Source organism: Podarcis tiliguerta (assembly GCF_965153285.1).
Source record: "Podarcis tiliguerta genome assembly, chromosome: 9".
Lineage (NCBI taxonomy): Eukaryota > Metazoa > Chordata > Lepidosauria > Squamata > Lacertidae > Podarcis > Podarcis tiliguerta.
The window spans coordinates 9,921,579-9,942,322 of record NC_139542.1 but is presented as its reverse complement, the minus strand read 5'-3'; the positions used below and the strand labels follow the sequence as shown (position 1 = coordinate 9,942,322).

At 46.8% G+C, this 20,744-nt stretch overlaps 1 protein-coding gene across 2 annotated transcripts in view; it reads left to right on the top strand.

Annotated features, from left to right (window-relative positions):
• The first annotated feature begins 10,539 nt into the window (after positions 1-10,539).
• SCARB2 (scavenger receptor class B member 2) overlaps positions 10,540-20,744 on the top strand; it is a 34,590-nt gene continuing 24,385 nt past the window's right edge. The window contains exons 1-2 of one of the 2 annotated variants that reach the window (XM_083398491.1): positions 10,540-11,000; positions 19,778-19,935. In XM_083398491.1, coding sequence (XP_083254617.1) covers positions 10,884-11,000; positions 19,778-19,935 — 275 coding nt within the window. In that variant the 5' untranslated portion in view covers positions 10,540-10,883. The remainder of the gene's footprint in view (positions 11,001-19,777; positions 19,936-20,744) is intronic. The other variant, XM_083398492.1, reaches the window with a different exon arrangement.

Below are 20,744 nucleotides of genomic sequence, written 5' to 3'. Positions count from 1 at the left end.
TGTTGAATAGCATCCAAATTTCAGCAGTCTGATTGGTCCTAGAACAATAGGATTCAGAATGCAGCAATCTGATTGGTCCTAGAACAATAGGACCAAGAATGCAACAGTCTGATTGGTCCCCAGGAGCCACCCAATCCAGCTCCAGGTGGAAGTGAATCCGTAACCTGATTGGCCTACAGGAGAATCCCGGAATTAGCCAATCACGTGGGGCCCATTGTGTAAATAATGTATATTCCACTCTCGACTGAGTATATTTCATTTACCTTTAAGACAGTGAGGACAGTTAGTGGCTATGAAAACAGCCTCTGAGCCAGGCCTTTGTCTTCTCAATAAAGTTCCCCTTTGTGAAAATGGTTCCACTGCCACCCACAAAGAATTGCTGCTCTCAACTGTGTTATAAGAACTGTAACTTTAAGCATGTATACTTGAGTTTGCTTTTTCCTCCTCCCTCCGGTTCCTTTTTCCACGTGTCATGTCTTTTTAGACTGTAAGACTGAGTGCAGGGGCTGTCTAAATACCGATTTCTGTATGCCGCTTTTTGTCCAAACAATGGGGTATAAATGCTGTAAGTAGACAAATAAGAATTTGGCAGCAATAATATTAAAAGGGATAGGACACGCATGGCAGATGGTGAGGCTGAGGCAACAAAGAGAGAGGCTCGTCTAAAACTACCTAATAAAAGTGGCTGAGATATTATTTGACTTAGGTACTTAGCTCCTCGTCTTAAGCACTATATTATAAATTAAGAATACAGGCATCCCCTGTATTCTGGGCTCGCATGCGTAAGTGAAATTGCATTAAGTGGGGAGCACCCTCTAAACACCCTTTAAAGGCCCTCTTTGCCATTCTCCAATACATACCAAAAATGCTGTCTCCAAAAATATCCACAACTAGAATTGAAGCTCTGGGGCCAGCAGGAGGCTGGAGGGTGTACAGGGAAGCAGCTGCTGAGCTACCCACAAACCAGCTGTTAAGCGGGGAGGCTGAGCAGCGTAAACAAAGTCCCGCTGTGCCTCTGGTCTCTTTGGGGCGTCCTCCGTTTTCACTGATATCCTCTTCGAGCTCCGGGCAGATCTCCTTGCAGACAACTAAGACTCTCCAGCTCTCTTGCTCTCGCGCCATTTCCAGCTTTGAATCAAATTATTTTATTACTTCCCGGTGCTGTGCAAATACCGTATTTTTCGCTCTATAGGACGCACCCAGCCATAGGACGCACCTTGTTTTAGAGGGGGAGAACAAGAAAAAAAAAATCTCCCCCTCTCTACTCAGCGCCCCTTCAGCAAAGCGGCAGGAGAAACGGAGCCCCTTCCATTTCTCCTCCCCCTTGGCTAAAGGGGCTCTGCGCAGCTCTCCTTCTCTGCTGAAGCAAGGAGAGTCTTGCTGTCCTGGCTTCAGCAAAAAGAACCTAAAGCCTTTGGAGCGCAGCGGGAACTTGCGCTGCACTCCAAAGGCTTCAGGCGGCTATCCGTGAAGCCTGGAGAGCAAGAGGGGTCCCTCTGCGCTTCGGAGGCTTCGCGTTGCTGTCGCTGAAGCCAAGGAGCCTGCATTCGCTCCATAGGACGCAGACACATTTCCCCTTAACTTTTGGAGGGGAAAAAGTGCGTCCTATAGAGCGAAAAATACGGTATGTGGTTGTGCACGTAAGTGTTGCCTGTATAAGAGCCATGCTGAATCCTACCAAAGGCCTACCTAGTTCAGCATTCTGGTCTCATACTGACCAACCAGATGCCTATGGAAAACCTATAAGCTTTACATCAGTGTTTGCTTTTCTTGTTTAGAGGCTGAGTTGAGCACAAGGCACTCCTGTGATATTTTCATCTCTTCACAAATATGCTGAGCTCATTATCTATTCTATCTGTGCCTCATCGAAACAACAATTTAAAAAAATGAAGAGACTTGCACACACCCTTTCCGCACTGCAGTTAGAGCATGGGTATGGCATGTGGATACATGTTTGTGAATAAAACCTCTAACGTCGCGCCTTCAGATGTAGGCTTGTGGCTGCCAGCAATCTCACCCACATATTAAAGAGCGACTCTCCCAGGCTGCAACACGAAACAAGCCGGCAAGCCTGGAAAAGTTCACTTGCCAGAAAGGTGCATCAAACTTAGTGGAACATACATCCAGTGAAAAACGCACACTAGAGTCTGGCTCTACTTATTTCATGCAGCGGTTGCAAGGGTGAGTTAGGCGTGGGAAGCAACAATCAAGACATAAGTCTTTTTGGTTCTGCTAATCTGAGAATATTTATTAGGGGAGCTTATCCTAGTGCTGAACAATTACGTTAAGCAGAATTAGTATCCAGACAGGATTTATGGCGACAACTGAAAACAGGTGCGGCATGCACATATAAAATTATCCCATGCTGCCTTCATCCTTCTTGAGTGCTCTATTGGAAGGGAATGTCAGCTCCATTGGTGACGTGGGGTTTTACTAGCATTGGCACATCTGGACTCCCTCAGGAGGTGGTAGACTCTCCTTCCTTGGAGTTTTTTGAGGTTGCATAGTCATCTGTTCGGACGTGGTGGCGCTGTGGTCTAAACTACAGAGCCTAGGGCTTGCCGATCGGAAGGTCGGCGGTTCGAATCCCCACGACGGGGTGAGCTCCCATTGCTCGGTCCCTGCTCCTGCCAACCTAGCAGTTCGAAAGCACATCAAAGTGCAAGTAGACCACTCCGGCGGGAAGGTAAACGGCATTTCCGTGCACTGCTCTGGTTTCGCCAGAAGCGGCTTAGTCATGCTGGCCACATGACCCGGAAAAATTGTCTGCGAATAAACGTCAGCTGCCTTGGCCACTAAAGCGAGATGAGCGCCGCAACCCCAGAGTCGTTCGCGACTGGACTTCACTGTCAGGGCTCCTTGACCTTTTTAGTCATCTGTCAGGGGTGATTTAGTTGAGATTCCTGCCCTGCAGGGGGTTGGACTAGATGACCCTCAGGATCCCTCCCAACTAAATGTTTCTATGATCCGTAATGCTTGCACTGATGAGTTGCCAGTTCTGCCTGAATATTCAGGATCCCCTGAGGCAGCAACAACAGAGACAGTACATAAGACTTAAAATAATAATACGCCACATTGAATTTTATTCTTGAACTCAGGGGTGCTACCCTTGCACAAATCGCTCGCCACTCCCACACCCAAAGCAACTCCCCATCCCTTGCTAAAGGTAAAGGTAAAGGTAAAGGTACCCCTGCCCGTACGGGCCAGTCTTGACAGACTCTAGGGTTGTGCGCTCATCTCACTCTATAGGCCGGGAGCCAGCGCTGTCCGGAGACACTTCCGGGTCACGTGGCCAGCGTGACAAGCTGCATCTGGCGAGCCAGCGCAGCACACGGAACGCCGTTTACCTTCCCGCTGGTAAGTGGTCCCTATTTATCTACTTGCACCCGGGGGTGCTTTCGAACTGCTAGGTTGGCAGGCGCTGAGACCGAGCGACGGGAGCGCACCCCGCCGCGGGGATTCGAACCGCCGACCTTTTGATCGGCAAGCCCTAGGCGCTGAGGCTTTACCCACAGCGCCACCTGCGTCCCTTTTCCATCCCTTGCTACACCCCATCAAACCCCATGAACTACTGGCCCATTAGACCAAGGGTGGGGAACACGTTTTGGCTCCCACCCCATAGGCCAAGACTGACAGCCAGGCAGGGCAACCCACAGGTCTATCCATTGACATAACTTCAATGTCGCTTGATTGGCAGGTGGCTTGCCCAAATCCCAACATCGCTTTGAAAGCACGGGGAGGGTTGCAAACCCTGCCCTGTGCTGACCCGGTCGACCTTTTGCCATCCTCCTCCATCTTTTGCTTTGCCCCCACCCATGGCAGAGGTGCACAGGAGTGCCAACCCCACCTCCCTCACCAAAGCCCCCAGTGCCCATTGGAACTCACCAAGCCCCCTCCCCTTAGAGCTTCTCCTCCCATGAGTGTCATGGGCCAGGAGCCAGCTTCACCTGTTGAGCAGCAGCCTGAAGGAGCAGAAGGTGATGTGATTCCATCTCCTGCTGATCAGCCATCTTGCTCCTGAGGAGAACTGGCTAGCTCCAGCTTTCTTAAGCAGGGTTTCCAGTCTCAGTCAGTTGCTGGAAACAACATTTGTGCTTCCTTGCTGTTTCTTGGTTCTCGTGACCTTGGACCCTCAGCTTTCTTGACCCCCAGATCGTCTGACTATGTGAACGGAGATAGCTGATAAAACTTTATTCACATTTGGCATTTTTGTTAGGGATTGTAGGAAAAGACCTGCCAAGGAAAATAAAGAATTTATTTATGTACGCGGCAACGGCGGCAAGAGTCTTCATAGCACAAGGATGGAAGAATTAGGAAACCCCGACAAAAGAACAGTGGCAAGAGAAATTGATGGATTATGCAGAACTGGCGAAATTGACATATAAACTGTGAGAACAACTGTGGCTTTAAAGAAGAATGCGAACTTTTTACAAACTACTTAAAAAAAGAACAAAATGAATTGGACTCCTTGGCAGGTTTTGAATAAACATGCACAAATTTATTGACTGTTAATATAACAGATAAACAATTAAAGGATTTTCATAATTTTACAATAAGCAGAAAACAACATATGTTAAAAAATCAGAGAGAGGAAGTCTTGGGGGGGAGGGAGGGTTATTTGGGGGGAATGGGGGGGGAATGATGAAGATGATATATTATGATAATTTGTTATATTATTAATAAAAATTATTTTTAAAATAAAAAACTTTATTTGCATTAGCCAATGGCCATAACAACAGTAAAACATTACAGTATACACAGAAAAGGAAATTTGATATAAGAGCACAGTTTAAAGTCCAAAATCAGCATTCAGTTAGTGGCCCTTATTCTGATTGCCCCTGCTATGAACCTAGCAACCTTTGCTGTTATCTGCTCATTTTGAACTGATAGAAGGAAGGACATTGTGGCAGTGGTTGAGCGCCCTGGGATGGTTAGTACGAGTGGGGTGATGATCTCGTTCCTCAGGACTTTGTAGAGAGTACAAGACAGGAGGACGTGTGCCACTGTTTCGGTGCTACCGTCTCCACAGGAGCAAAGACGTTTCTCAGGCGGGATCTTTTGGAATCAACCCTCAAGTACCGCAGATGGCAAAACATCCAGTCTTGCAAGTGTAAAAGCATGTCTGTATTTTGGGATAATACGTTTGTGCAGATATGGGGCCATAGAATCAAAATGGAGAGGTGGAAAATGAACATACCAAGGGCAGAATTTCCTTATAGTGGCTAGGTTGTTCTGATGCTCGATATCTTTTAAAAGGTAAAGGTAAAGGGACTCCTGACCATTAGGTCCAGTCGTGGCCGATTCCGGGGTTGTGGTGCTCATCTTGCCTTATTGGCCGAGGGAGCCGGCGTACAGCTTCCGGGTCATGTGGCCAGAATGACTAAGCTACTTCTGGCGAACCAGAGCAGCGCATGGAAATGCCGTTTACCTTCCCACCGGAGTGGTACCTATTTATCTACTTGCACTTTGACGTGCTTCGAACTTCTAGGTTGGCAGGAGCAAGGACCGAGCAATGGGAGCTCACCCCATCATGGGGATTCAAACCACCGACCTTCTGATCGGCAAGTCCTAGGCTCTGTGGTTTAACCCACAGCGCCACCCGTGTCCCTCAATATCTTTTAGACTGACCAGTTAGACTGTTTGCTTTAGTAGGGCCCATAGTGAGTAGGTGTTGTGGGGATAGGCCACGAGAGTGAACTTTTTGATAGACGGTTTTATACATGAACTGAGATACTCCTGACCTTAGGACCGGACTGGACCTTGTATACGGACTCTGCATCCAGGTAAGTACCACCCCGGAGACTTGGCTGGTTGGCCAGCTTCTCCCTCCACTGAGCTCAGCCGTGGTTGGCAGCACCGGACTATGACCATGAGGGTCACAGAGGAGAGGACTATTGATGGTTAGCAGCTGTGATGGCCATGATCTCCCTCCACAGTCGAAGGCAGCAATGCTTCTGAATGCCAGTTGCTATAAGCCATGGTAGGGGAGAGCGCTCTTGTTCTTGAATCTTGCTTGTGGGTTTCCCAAAGGCATCTGGGAGGCCACGTTGAGAACACGATGCTGGACTAGATGAGCCACTGGCCTGATCCAACAAGCTCTTCTTCTTATATTCTTTGGAGGAGGAGGAGGAGGAGGAGGATGAAGGCACAAACAGGTGTGTCCAGGCACACCACACAAGAACAGTCACGACAGGTTGTAGCTGCTCTGTCCTGCTCTCCCACAACCCACCACTTCCTCCTCCTCCTCCTTTTATTTTTTTATTTTCAATGCAAAATTACAACAAAAATTACAAACAATGAATCCCAAATAAAACAGTATAAGCAAGAAGAAAAGAGAATAAAACGAAAGAGAGAAAAAAAGAACACAAAAGAAAAAAGAACAAAAAAATCCACATCTACAAATAAAACCATATCATCATTCTAATCTAGTCATTACATACATATACACATATTGACTTCCTTCCTTTGTTCTAAGACCTCAAAATTTTTACTCTTTCTAAGTTTTTGTGTCTAACGTAGATTAATTCTATCTTTATACTTTTTACACCATTTTTCTCTTTCTTTAACCCTGCAAAGCATCATTCATTACATACCGTTATGCTTACTCCAGAACAATGTTTTTTCATATACTCTTTAGCACATCCCCATTCTTTTAATAATTTTTGGTCCGATTGTCCCCTTATGGATGCTGTGAGTCTTACCAGATTTATATATTCACAAAATTTAATTTGCCATTCTTTCATTGATGGAATTTTTCTCTCTTTCCAGTTTTTTGCTATAAGCATCCTGGCAGCTGTTGTCGCATAGAGGAATACTTTCCTTTGATTGTCAGGAATATCGTTTGTGATTATACCTAAAAGGAATGCCACCAGTTCCTTCATGGTTGTCCTCTGCCAACTTGTCCAACTTACAGGATTGTAAGTTGTTTTTATACGCAATGAGGGCAGCAAGAACATTATTGGCACAAAAATGGAAGCAAGAAGAATCACCAACGCAAGAGGAATGGCGGATGAAATTGATGGACTATGCAGAACTGGATAAATTAACAGGAAGAATTCGAAACCTGCCGGACCAGAGATTCTTAGAAGACTGGAGTAAATTTACAAGCAATTTGAAAAGTAATTGTAATGACAGATTACGCTAGTAGGACTGCAAGAAGTTTTGTAAGGATGATTACAAAAGGTCCTGGGAGGGAGGGGGATGGAGGGGAAATGGGGGGGGGGAATGATATGTTTTTAGATAATATGTTCTTGTTATAACTTTGAATTTAAAAAAAGGAAAAAAATAAACAACAGACAGGTAATTTATTGATCGTGGCTGTCCTATTTTTGTATATCAGCTATGGCTCATATACCCTAAAAAGACAGGCCATATATTTTCTCTCTATTATCTCTTACCCCTGCCTAGGACTACCATTGCATTCAGCCATTTGGCTCCATTTCTGCTACTAAAAAGTCAATTCACATCTGTCTGGTTGTAGAGGACATAGGAGCCTTATACAGTGGTGCCTCGCAAGACGAAATTAATTCGTTCTGCGAGTTTTTTCGACTTGTGAATTTTTCGTCTTGCGAAGCACGGTTTCCCATAGGAAATGCATTGACGGCTTCCCATAGGAATGCATTGACGGTTTTAAGAAAAAGGTGCAAGACGTTTTCGTCTTGCGAAGCAAGCCCATAGGGAAATTCATCTTGCGAAGCAACTCAAAAAACAAAAAACTCGTCTTGCGAGTTTTTCGTCTTGCGAGGCATTCATCTTGCGAGGTACCACTGTATTTCCTTGCCTGAAAGTTTACGATCTGCAGCAATAACAGATACTGATACATAAGTTCAAGAGACGGGGTGAGGCAAGACAAACACCCTTTGAACAGGAGATCTGACAAGGCCCAGCAATTTGGGGAAATTTCGTATGGTTTCCAGAAAAGAGCTTGCTCAGTTTCTTTTTTTCTTCACAACGGGGATGAATGGCTTTGGTACACAAAGAGGCGAAGGAATGTGTCTCCCAGGTCTTGACAATGCTTTCCTACAAGGTTATATTGATCCGTTCTTGTATCACTTCCTTCACAAGTGGGAAAGCATCGAATGTCGGTTGGGGTCTGAGTGGGAAAATGTCAGAAAGCAAAAAGCCCTTGCCTCTGCTTCCTCCAACATTCTCATCTCCTAAAAGTCTGCCTTTTGGTTTATGTTTCAAAACCCAGAGGAATAATCACAGGACTGCCTAATAGGGTTTCTTCCTCAACAGCAAACCATCTTGGACCCTACAATCAGCTGGTGAGCTCTTTTTGGTGGTGCCCCACTCATGACGACAGATCTGCAAATACCTGTTCTATAAACAACACAAGAAAAGCCTGCTTGATCAGGCCAGAGGCCCACCTTATTTTTAATTTTGTGTTGAATAAGCTGCTTTTAACATTGTGTAACATGGTTTTTAAATATTTTGAATATTACCATTGTATTGTAATAGTTTCAAACAACTCTGGGGCCCCATGGTGCAGGGTCACCATTTATAATATTCAAATATTGCATTTTCAAATATCTCAAGGGCTGTCACATGGAAGATGGAACAAGTTTGTTTTCTCCTGCTCTGGGGGGTCGGACCCGAACCAATGGCTTCAAGTTACTAGAAAGGAGATTTGGACTTGGCATCAGGAAGAGCTTTCTGACAGTAAGAGCTGTTTGAAAGGTCTCCCTTGTGGACTCTCCATCCTTGGAGGTTTTTAAGCAGAGGTTGGATGGCCATTAGCTGAGATTCCTGCATTTCAGGGGGTAGGACTAAATGACCCTCGGGATCCCTTCCAACTCTACCATGTAGTGATTCTATGACATAACAGCAGTCCAGTACCACGGCTGGATTTAGGTTTGCTGAGGCGCTAAGCTACTGAAGATAATGGGTCCCTTTATATGTCCAGCTGTCCTTTGTCAACAACAAATTGTCACTGTTTTTGTGTGTTGAATATATGCCATATGGTAATTTATGGACCTAATAGGTATCTAAAATGGGACATGGGTGGCGCTGTGAGTTAAACCACAGAGCCTAGGACTTCCCAATCAGAAGGTCGGCGGTTCCATTCCCCGTGACGGGGTGAGCTCCCGTTGCTCGGTCCCTGCTCCTGCCGACCTAGCAGTTTGAAAGCACGTCAAAGTGCAAGTAGATAAATAGGTACCGCTCCAGCAGGAAAGTAAATGGCGTTTCCGTGCGCTGCTCTGGTTTGCCAGAAGCGGCTTAGTCATGCTGGCCACATGACCCAGAAGCTGTACGCTGGCTCCCTCGGCCAATAAAGCGAGATGAGCGCCGCAACCCCAGAGTTGGCCAGGACTGGACCTAATGGTCAGGGGTCCCTTTACTTTTAATAGGTATCTAAAGCCATTTGCACATAACAAATAGGAGCCAACACAACACAAAACTCAGTTGCTGTATGTAGATTTTATTTTATTTGTTTTTTTATCTCATATTTTGGAACATCGTTGTTGTTTTTCCCCCTTTAAATTTTTTTTGGGGGGCCCAAAAGAGTGGGGCCCTAAGCTATAGCTTGTTTAACTTATACGTAAATCCGGCACTGTCCAGTACCTTGTTCTCACAGTGGCCAACCAGGTGTTTCTGCGGGAAGCCTGCATGCAGGACTTGAGTACTGTATTTTAATATTTTGTTGGAAGCCGTCCAGAGTGGCTGAGGAAGCCCAGCCAGATGGGCGGGGTATAAATGTTGTTGTTGTTGTTGTTGTTTAGTCGTGTCTCTTCGTGACCCCATGGACCAGAGCACGCCAGGCACTCCTGTCTTCCACTGCCTCCCACAGTTTGGTCAAACTCATGCTGGTAGCTTTGAGAAAACTGTCCAACCATCTCGTCCTCTGTCGTCCCCTTCTCCTTGTGCCCTCAATCTTTCCCAACACCAGGGTCTTTTCCAGGAAGTCTTCTCTTCTCATGAGGTGGCCAAAGTATTGGAGCCTCAGCTTCAGAATCTGTCCTTCTAGTGAGCACTCAGGGCTGATTTCCTTCAGAATGGATAGGTTTGATCTTCTTGCAGTCCATGGGACTGTCAAGAAGAGAGTATAAATAATAATATATTATTATTATTATTATTATTATTATTATTATTGACCATAAAGAAGAGCTGGACCATAATGAAGGCTGATTGCCAAAGAATTGATGCTTTTGAATTATGGTGTTGGAGGAGACTATTGAGAGTCCCCCACAACAACAACAACAATTATTATTATTATTATTAAGCGCAACCAGCGTCACTCCCCACTTGGGAGATTGCCAGCAAGCGAGAAGAATCTGCAAAAGATCAATCTGCAAAAATTGCAAGTCAGGGCTCTGCAAAGAAACAAAAGACGAGCCGATTGTGTGGAGGGGAAAGTGCAGGCCATCGCCGGCAGCACAGATAGCGGAAAACATTGCGTGACTAATCCGGCTAGTGTTTTCCTTGGATGGGAAAGCAAGTCGCGGGGCCTGGCCGGCGGTGAATAGCCCAGCAGCACCAACAGCCAGGCCGCTTCTGGGCTTCCCTACCAGCTGACCGCCTCGCCCAGCGCTGAGCTCATCCCGGGCAGGCGCACCAGGCGGCGCGCCTTGGGGAGCCGGGTGGCCTCGCTGGGTCGTGCGCCTTTTGGGGGAAACCGAAACCGAAGCGCGTCGCTCCGCCCCAAAACAGCCGCCTCCGCCGCCGCCCCTCCGGACCCGGCTTCTTTCCCTCCGCCTTCTCGGGCCGAGGGAGGCGCTTGGCCGGGAGGCAGCGCCTGGTCGGCCCTGGGCTGGGAGCGCCCAGTGGGAAGGGCGCGGAGCTCGCTCGCTCGCCTTCTCCGCCCGGCGCATTTACGCAGCGCCCTCGGCCCGGCCTAGCCGCTCGCTCGCTCGCTCGCTCTCTCGCTCGCCGCTCTCGCCGCCATGAGGAAGCTCTGCCTGGGCACGGTGGGCGTGCTGTCCATGACCCTGCTGATCGCCAGCGTCGCCCTGCTCGTGGCCCGCGTCTTGCAGAAAGCCGTGGAGCTGCAAGTCCGACAGGTGAGGAGCGGGCATGGCCTCGGCGCGCAACTGTTCGCATTCACACGTTACGCTTAAAGGAGGGTTGGGGCCTTAGGGTTGCGCTCAGGTGGTTGGGGCGAGGCGGCCGGCGGGGGGTGGGGAGAGATCATCTGAAGGCTTATCTGGGGATTGTTCTATATAAGCTTTGACCTGCTGTATTTTTTAAAAGAAAAACAAAACGCGCCCTTTAAAATTCCCTCCCATGTTTGTCTCTCTTTGCACTTCGTCACTCTCGGGACAGAACTTTTTCTCACCATCACTTCCCATCAAACATACGGCACTGTCTCCAGGGGATTAAAAAAAAATATATTTGCAGGCAATAATTATGGGAAAAGACAATACATGGGGGAACACATGACTCCGTTAAACGTGGATGCTGTTTGTATTTATCACTTGCAGAAATTAAGGTGTTCATTGAGGGGTATTGAAAAGTTCACTGTAAAATAGAAGGAAAGGGAGGACAGGGAATCAACACCTACCCAAGTTGTGCAGTTGCTTTGCTTTCTTTTTTTAGTTTAATTTTTAAATTAAGTGAATATTCTAAAGTGTCAAACATAAATTTAAACAACCTTAAAATATCAATGACTTCCCTTCGTTTTGCACAACATAAATCCCTGCATATTTTATACAAACTAAACCATTCAGTATTCCATTATTCTATCCATCAAAACTTATTTACACTGTTGAATTTATCGTAATGCTGCCCATATTTTCAAATAAACACAATTTTCCTGAACATGTGTTCTTCCTGTTCACTTATTCTATATGTTAGGTCCGCAAGCTGCGAACATTTCATCAGTTTAAGTTGCCAATCATCTTTAGTTGGGACTTTGCTCATTTTCTGTTTTTGGGCTAACAAAAAACCAATAACCTTTTCCAACACCTGGGAATTTCTGTCTGAGTTATTCCCAACAAAAAGGACGCTGGTTTTTTTTTTGAAAAATACTTTTAAACATTCCCCACCCCAAGCTTCTTCAACTGCCCTCTCATGTATAAAACGATGGTTCTAGCAACACAACTCGGGAATGGATCTTTGCATTTTCATCACAAGCATTGTGTCTCCCTTTGTTGCGACAGCAGCTCCTTCCCCTTATGCATGGCATAAATTAAATCAGTCAGCTCTTGGAAGCCAGTATTTCAGTGATGGAATCCCTGCTCCTCAAAGCTAACACCACTTGCATTGCACAACATGTGCCTTCCTTGGTTTTTCATCACAGTTGCCCAACACTTAATGACTGGCAGGTAATGGTGTGAACTCATGGCGCTGAAAAAGTTCTATGTTCAAAGCGTTGCCAGATGCTGTTGAAGGATCTTGGCCAGGCATAGGCAAACTCCGGCCCTCCAGATGTTCGGGACTACAGTTCCCAACATCCCTGACCACTGGTCCTGTTAGCTAGGGATGATGGGAATTGTAGTCCTAAACATCTGGAGGGCTATAGGAGTTTGCCTATGCCTGATCTTGGCCCTAGTGGTTAAGCTGTGATAGCTCCTTTTTATGACCTTGTGGTTGATTGACATACGCCCCTGAGCGTTAGGGTACTTGGTGGTGAGCGAACGGCAGTTGGGACATCTTCAGAGGGAGTATGTTCACATAACATAGTTCCATTCAGTAGATCTGGCATAGTTTGGTGGTTACCAGTGTGAACTCTGAAGGGGGGGAGTCCTGATCAGCTTTCTTCACTGCCATGAACTCACTGCCATTATGAGAGAAGAATCACTGAACCGTAGAGGTGGAAGGGACCCCGAGGTGCAGGAATCTTTCGTCCAACATGCAACTCGAACCCAGGACCCTGAGATTAAAAGTCACATGATTTGTTAATTGAGGTATCATAGTTTATTATAGAGAAACAGAGAGGTTTCTCATAGAGGTTTGCAGTCTTAAAAGCATGAGATGAACAGAGAACTGGGAACTGCTCAGCAGTGGTTTAGGAAGAGAGATAATGTATACAGTAATTAATCTAGGAGTCAGGAAGGGGAATCGTAAATGCCAAATAGAATACGGTACTTAGAAGGAAATGCATGAAGTAATTTCACAGGCGAAAAAGGGGCCCCAGCCAGATATTTAGAGGGAGAGAGTTTGTTTAAGTAACAAGATTTATATACTGCTTAATCAAAATAGCCTCTAAGCAGTTCATGTAAAACAATATGAAGTTCTACTTGGTCCTACTTATGGGTTTCCCACTCTGAGAACAGGATCCAGGAATAGGTGACCGCTGGCCTGATCCAGCGGGTCTCTTATGTTCTTCCACATCTCTCTCCTGTCGAGAGCTACTCCTGGATGACAGATACTTTCTCTCAGCCTTCTTTTACAGTCATACCTCGGGTTAAATATGGTTCGAGTTGAGCGCGTTCGAGTTCTGCTCAGTTACTTCCGGGTTTCACCACATGCGCATGCGCTCAAAATGATGTCATGCGCAGAAGCGGTGAAAAGCGACGCACACATGCGCAGACATGCTGTCGCTAGTTATGTTTACCTCTAGATGCGAACGGGGCTCCGGAACGGATCGCATTCATATCTAGAGGTACCACTGTATTTAGCATCAGAACAACCCCCCATTCCAGAGTTGTTGTAAAAGTTAACTTGTGTCAGTGTATGTTTCTAAGCTCTGATACAAAATACAGTGCACTCTCGGGTTGCAAATGTGATCCGTGCGGGATGCACGTTTGCAACCCGCACAGTCCACAGCGGCACGTCTGTGCAGCGCGGTTTGCAATTCGGTGCTTCTGCGCATGCGCAAAGCACAGTTTAGCGCTTCTGCGCATGCGCGGCCACCGAAACCCAGAAGGAACCCGTTCCGGTACTTCTGGGTTTCGGCGGTCCGTAACCCAAAAAAACGCAACCTGAAGCGTCTGTAATCCGAGGTATGACTGTACATGTGTACAGTATATGTATCTGTCGGTGTAGGTCAGGGGTTGGGAACCCCTGGGGGGGTCCTCTGTCTGGCCCCTGGGACTCATCCCAGGTCACCCCCCTCACCAGCCCTGATCCTCACTCTTCTGGAGTGCTTTTGCCGGGAACAAGTCCTTGAACTTTTGATAATGCTGCTTGCTTGCTTACTGAATGGATGGATGGATGGATGGATGGATGGATAAAGAGGTTCCTGTGTGTACATGTAAGAGCTCTAGACTTTTGCATGGATGTAATGTGGGCTGCTATGCAAATGGAAGAGCAGAACCTTTTGCCCTCTCCTCCTTTACCTGTGACCCTTCTAGCAGGCCCTGTACAGTTCCTCGTGAGGAAATGCAGGCCATGGGCTGCAAAGGTCTCTCTCTCTCTCTCTCTCTCACCCCCCACCCCCAGTGTACAAAGCAGCAGTATGAGCAAGCACCTAAACTTGAAACAAGGGGTGTGGTATGAGTGGGTGAGAGTTGAGAGCCTTGGATGAGAAAGCAAAAATTCAGATTCCTGTGCTCTGCCAACTGAGCTATGCATTATTCTATGTGTCTGTAATGTTCCATTCTGTCCTACCATGTTACCGTTGTTCATTGTTTGCAAGCCACTTTGGGATTCATTGGAATGGAAAGCGGCATAGAAATGTAATAAATCAAATCTTTTGTCCCAGGGTATGATCCAAAGGAACATGAGGCCACTGACTTACTGAAGCTAAGCAGGTCTGAGTCTGGTCAGTGTTTGGATGGGAGACCTTCTGAAACAGCAAACACCGCCTCAGGTTCCATAATTAATAATAATAATAATAATAATAATAATAATAATAATAATAATAAATTATTTATACCCCGCCCTTCCCGGTTCAGAAAACTGGGCTCAGGGCAGCTAATAACAAATTTAAAACACTTAATTGATGCAACAAAAAACAGCATAAAATACAGTATAAAACGTGAATAACAATAAATTCAGAATTCAACAATCAATTTAGGAGGAAAATCCATCCAATAAACATTAGATGAGCACCAGGGCTAGCTGGCTAAATTTGTCCTATTTGGGCCAGCGAGGAGACCAGGGGAGAATTAGCTGTGGGATCCCAGAGCAGGTAATCTTCATAAAAAGGGGAGGGGGAGGGAAGGAAGGGAAATAAAAGATCAGGCTGAATTCAAATTAAAGGCCAGGAGGAATAGCTCTGTCTTACAGGCCCTGCGGAAGGAAGTGAAATCCTGCAGGGCCCTGGTCTCATGGGACAGAGCATTCCACCAGGTCGGAGCCATCACTGAGAAGGCCCTGGCCCTGGCTGAAGATAATCTGACTTCCTTAGGGCCTTTAATAATGGGAATGAGTTTCTGGGACCAAAATGCTTTTCCTGTGCAGCCTGAGCAGGAGCAGTCACCATTAAGAAAAAGAGGTCAGAACAGGCCGATAGATACATGGACTGTCCCCTGGATCAAGCGACTTTTCATCTTTAAGCTCTCAAAGCTCTTAACCTAGCTCAGGGTTGTCACCTGAACCAGCTGAGAGTCAATCACAGTCAGTCCATTATTTGAAAAATAAGACTCTAGAGCCATCCTGCCCCCAAAGGCAGACTAGACATTCCATTTTGGTGACTGTAACTTTGGTTTAGGAGCCATTTAGCATCTTGAGCTTCTAACACTGCTGGAATACAATGGCAGATGAAGGCTGCTACTCTCAAGTACTGCTTGTGGGTTTCCCAGATGCACAAAGAGGAACTGGGACCTTTTGACTGCACAGGCCTTTGGTCTGATTCAGAATAGCTCTTCTTGCATTCTCAAGTGCAGCTGTGATGCCGCTGCCTCAACTGTAGCCATGTCGGGGGGGGGGCGGTAACCTAGACATGTGACCCTTTTGTCACATGAGCACCATGACACAGGATCCGATCCCACAGAATCGGCAAATATGCCACAGAGATAATGTGCAAAAACTGTATCTTTGTAGCAGAGTACAGTCATACCTCATGTTATGTCCGCTTCATGTTACGTTCTTTCAGGTTACGTCCCGCGGCAACCCGGAAGTACCGGAAAGGGTTACTTCTGGGTTTTGCCGCTCGCGCATGCACAGAAACACAAAATGATGTCGTGCGCAGAAGCGGTGAGTCGCAACCCTTGCCACTGTGGGTTGCGCTCTTTTCATGTTGCGAACGGGCCTCCGGAACGGATCCCATTCGCAAACAGAGGTACCACTATATAGATAAGCACTTATACTGAGTCAGACCCTGGATCCAGCTAGCTCAGGGGTCGACAAAGTTTTTGTGGCTTGGGCTGGTTCACGGTCCCGCAGATGCCACGGTAGGTCGGAGTGTGTGTGCGCACAGGCACACATGCGCAAACACTATTTCCGGCACAGAGGAGGCGTGCACAGCTTCCTGCAGCCAATGGGAAGCTGGCCAGTGCCGTGGAAGGCGGTCCCTGCACTGGTTTAGTGCAGCGCACGGGAGCCAACCGAGCAGGCGGCAGGGGTCCATGGGTCAGTTAAATGACCCCCATGGGCCACTTGTGGGTTGCCGACCCCTGAGCTAGCTCAATACTGTCTACTTGCTGGCTGGCTGCTGCTGTGTCCAGAGTTTCGAACAGATGTCTCTCCCAGCCCTTCCAGGGAGTGCTTTTGGGACCTTCTGCATGCAAAGGAGGTGCTCTGCCACTGGAGGAGTCTTCGAAAGGGCATCTACTTTATCTGCATGTGATTTCTGAGGCCCTCACATGCAGTTTAGACCTACTTTGGCACTGCCTCCAAGTTAGCAGTGCTGTTCCGTTGTGAAGGTGTGGTTTATGTGGGCGAGCAATGTCAAAACCCAACCTGATCAAACACGTTCCTCTTACTGCAAGACTGGGTTCTCTGCTGCTTATCTTTTTTGCCCATCACCCTTATTTGGGTTTCATGTGTCCCTGCTTTGTGCAAAATCAAGCCCTGCATCTAATGCATCCTTTTATGTGCCAGGTTCATTCGTCAGCTGAGGAAGAGCCCGTTTGTAACCTCTTCCACCTTCGCAGACTTCTGCTGCTATCTGCACGAACTTGTTTGCCGTTTCCTGCTCTGTCCGATGAGAAAAAGAGGCTTTTGTTTTTTCTGAAGCAGCCTCTCTGAGCCTTCTGGAATGCAAACAGAAAAAGGCATCTTGGTCCATCAGAAAAACAAAATCTGCAACAGGACAGTAGCTTTATTAGGAACAACTAACATTTCACAAAATATCAAGCAAACTTTCAGGTTCTTCAAAACCTGCCATCAGGCTGATTGTTTAGCAGATTTCCCTTAACTTTAAGCCTGATGAAAAGTCACATGGTGGAGACCTGAAGGAGGTTTGAAGACTTAAGTAGATTAGCCTGTATTGGGTGATAGCAGGATTGTACCAAGGCCGTTGAGAGAAAGAAACAATTGTGGCAGACTCTCTAGTATTTTTAAAAAAGAATATAAAATCCAGCCTTTACTCATGCCCATCTCTTAGCAAAATGCACAGGTTTCTTGTGAGGCAGAAAACAGAAGTACAGAAGAAACAAGGCTGTCTTTTATATTTGCAAAACTGGAGATGACTTGTAAGGTAAAGGGACCCCTGACCATTAGGTCCAGTCGTGACCGACTCTGGGGTTGCAGCGCTCATCTCGCTTTATTGGCCGAGGGAGCCAGCGTACAGCTTCCAGGTCATGTGGCCAGCATGACTAAGCCGCTTCTGGCGAACCAGAGCAGCACACGGAAACGCCATTTACCTTCCTGCTGGAGCAGTACCTACTTATCTACTTGCACTTTGACATGCTTTCAAACTGCTAGGTTGGCAGGAGCAGGGACCGAGCAACGGGAGCTCACTCCGTCATGGGGATTCGAACCACCGGCCTTCCGACTGGCAAGTCCTAGGCTCTGTGGTTTAATCCACAGCGCCACCTGTGTCCCGGAGATGACTTGTAGTTGGTGCAATAGTTAAAAAGCTTTCAGATAGTATCTTGCTCCATTTCTGTTAAGGGAGTTGTTCTTGGGAAGAGAGAGCAGCAGGCTTTATTGCAAATGGCTTTCTTGAATGTGGGAGAGGTTATAGGAAAGGTGAACAGGGGGAAGAGACTGATGTTTAAGTTATCATTTTTCTTGGGAATTCCTTAGAATTCCAGGCAGGAAGTTTGACTGGTTTGCTTAGATGTGACTGTTTGCTGAGGACCATCTCATGCCTGCCCACCTAGCTATCTCAGCTGTTAATGGCCAAGATAAAAAGGTGGTCCTTCAGTATATGATGAAAGCTAGACAGCAAATTTCAGATGCACCTCTTCAAGGAGGGAATCCCACAACTCAGGGGCCGCCACCCTCTCCTGGATTGGGAGGCTTTTTAAAAAGCTGTTTCGAACTGCAGGTCATGTTTCTTAATAGCACTTGCAGAACAAGGCACTGCAGAATATTTTATTATACAATGAAACTCATTAAAGCCACTAAATGCAGCCGAGCCCAGATTCTGTGGCACAGATTTCGGCAATCAGCACATCTCAAGATGTGCGCTTGAAACCTAAATTTGAAAATTGCAATGAGCTACTAAGCCTAATAGAGTTTCATCTCCGTTGCAGTGGCTCCTGCACTGAGACACACCCTTCAACATAGAGAATAATGGAAGCTGCCTTCTATGGTCTCATACTATTGGTCTGTCTTGATCAGCATTGTGTACACCAGGGATGGGAAAATCTCTCACCCATGGACCTTTCACAGCTTAGTCAGTATAGAGCATGAGACTCATAATCTCAGGGTTATGGGTTCAAGCCTCACATTGGGACAATGGTTCCTGTATTGCGGGAAGTTGAACTAGAGGGTCCTTATGGTCTCTTCCAACACTACAGTTCTATGATGCTATGAAATCGGTCCTACCAGGCCGTTTCCCCCAAACTTCATCCACCTGCCCTGGCATTATTTGCGATGTCAGGTACGGGGGCAGGTTGAGATGTGTCTGGATTGGCTGGGCACACACCTGATCCCTACAGGAAGCAGGATTGAACTCTCTACCTATCACCTGATGAGTTCAGTTCTGCTTGGTCACTATCTCAGCCCACCCCCCCAGGCCAACTTGGGCAGAGAGGTGGTCCCTCTTGCCTGTCATAGTTGGCCAATGGGTTTCTGGTGAGAGAGAGAGAGAGAGAGAGAGGGAAAGATATGGTCTGCCAGGTGAAAAATGTCCCCAGCCCTCATCTATATGGATTGGTAGTGCTTTTGGGAGACATTCCATGTCCTACTTGGAGATTCTGGGGATTGAACCAAGGGACACGGGGGGTGGCGCTGTGGGTTAAACCACAGAGCCTAGGGCTTGCCGATCAGAAGGTCGGTGGTTCAGATCCCCACGATAGGGTGAGCTCCCGTTGCTCAGTCCCTGCTCCTGCCAACCTAGCAGAATTGAATCTCTTCCCTTTGTCTTTTCCCCACTGCATTTTAGACTCTACCATCCTCAGGGCAAGGACCTGTCTTGTTGGGCACCTTTACACACTTAGCAATTACTCAGAAGTAATTGATAGGTTTAGTGAGAATAAGTCCCATGCAATTGGGTTTTAGGGACGCGGGTGGTGCTGTGGGTTAAACCACAGAGCCTAGGACTTGCCTATCAGAAGGTCGGCGGTTCAAATCCCCGTGACAGGGTGAGCTCCCGTTGCTCAGTCCCTGCTCCTGCGAATCTAGCAGTTCAAAAGCACGTCAAAGTGCAAGTAGATAAATAGGTACCACTCCGGCGGGAAGGTAAATGGCATTTCCGTGCGCTGCTCTGGTTTGAGGCACAGTCCACAGAAAGCTACAGTATATCTCATGGTTCTGCTGCACATGTAGATCAATTCCCTTATTTGCTGCACATCCTGGAAGTATATCAATAATGTTCTCCCTTTCTTCTTCTTCCTTGTAGCAAACCGTGTTAAAAAATGGTACAGAGTTTTTTGAAATGTGGGAGGAGCCTCCGCCGCCAGTTTATATGCAGTTCTATTTTTTTAACTTGACCAATCCTTTGGAAGTGGTTCAAGGCGAACCTCCCATTGTGAGACAAGTTGGACCATACACTTACAGGTATTTTTTGCTTCATTCATTACTCCAAGACAGTTTATAAAGAGATTGTGCTTTGGGTCCCAAAACCAGATTCAAGGGATGGTGGTGAAAGCAGGAATCACAAGGGTGTCAAAATGTCACAACAACTTGACCACTCAGAGAAGTAAGAAAGGAGCTGGTAGGTGAGGGATTAACTGTACAGTTGGGATCGGTATAAGTTTCTAGCCCTCATGGATATAGAAATAATATTGTATAAGTAATACAGTGGTACCTTAGTTGTTGAACTTAATCCGTTCGACTCCCGGAACTGTTTGAAAACCAAGGCGCAGCTTCCGATTGGCAATCAGAAGTCACATCGGAGGTTTGGTTTCCAAAAAACCCTCACAAACACTTATTTCTGGGTTTGCGGTGTTAGGGAGCCCATTTGTTCGGGAGCCAAGCCGTTTGACAACCAAGGTGCCACCTGGTGGATTATTAGAGAGCTTAAGGCAGTGTCATCAGCCTTTTTGCATCAGTGGGCACATTAAAAAAAATTCAGAAAGCGCTGTGGGTGCCAGTCAGAAAATGGCTGCCAAGGGAGTGTGGCATAGCGCAACATGGGGGGGCATGGCTTAGGGGTTCTGAGCTGGCACTGCTATGACCAGGGTGGGGAAGCAGTACTGGCAGTGACACCAGCGTCTGCCATGAAGGCATTTAACTTCTGGTGAGATCTTATACCCTCTGGCCTTTGGCACTGTTTTACTAGAGTCGATGTACTGCACTAGGATGAACACAGATATTTTTTAAAAGCTACTTTCCTCTCTCTCTTTCTCTCCTCTGTCTTTCTCTGC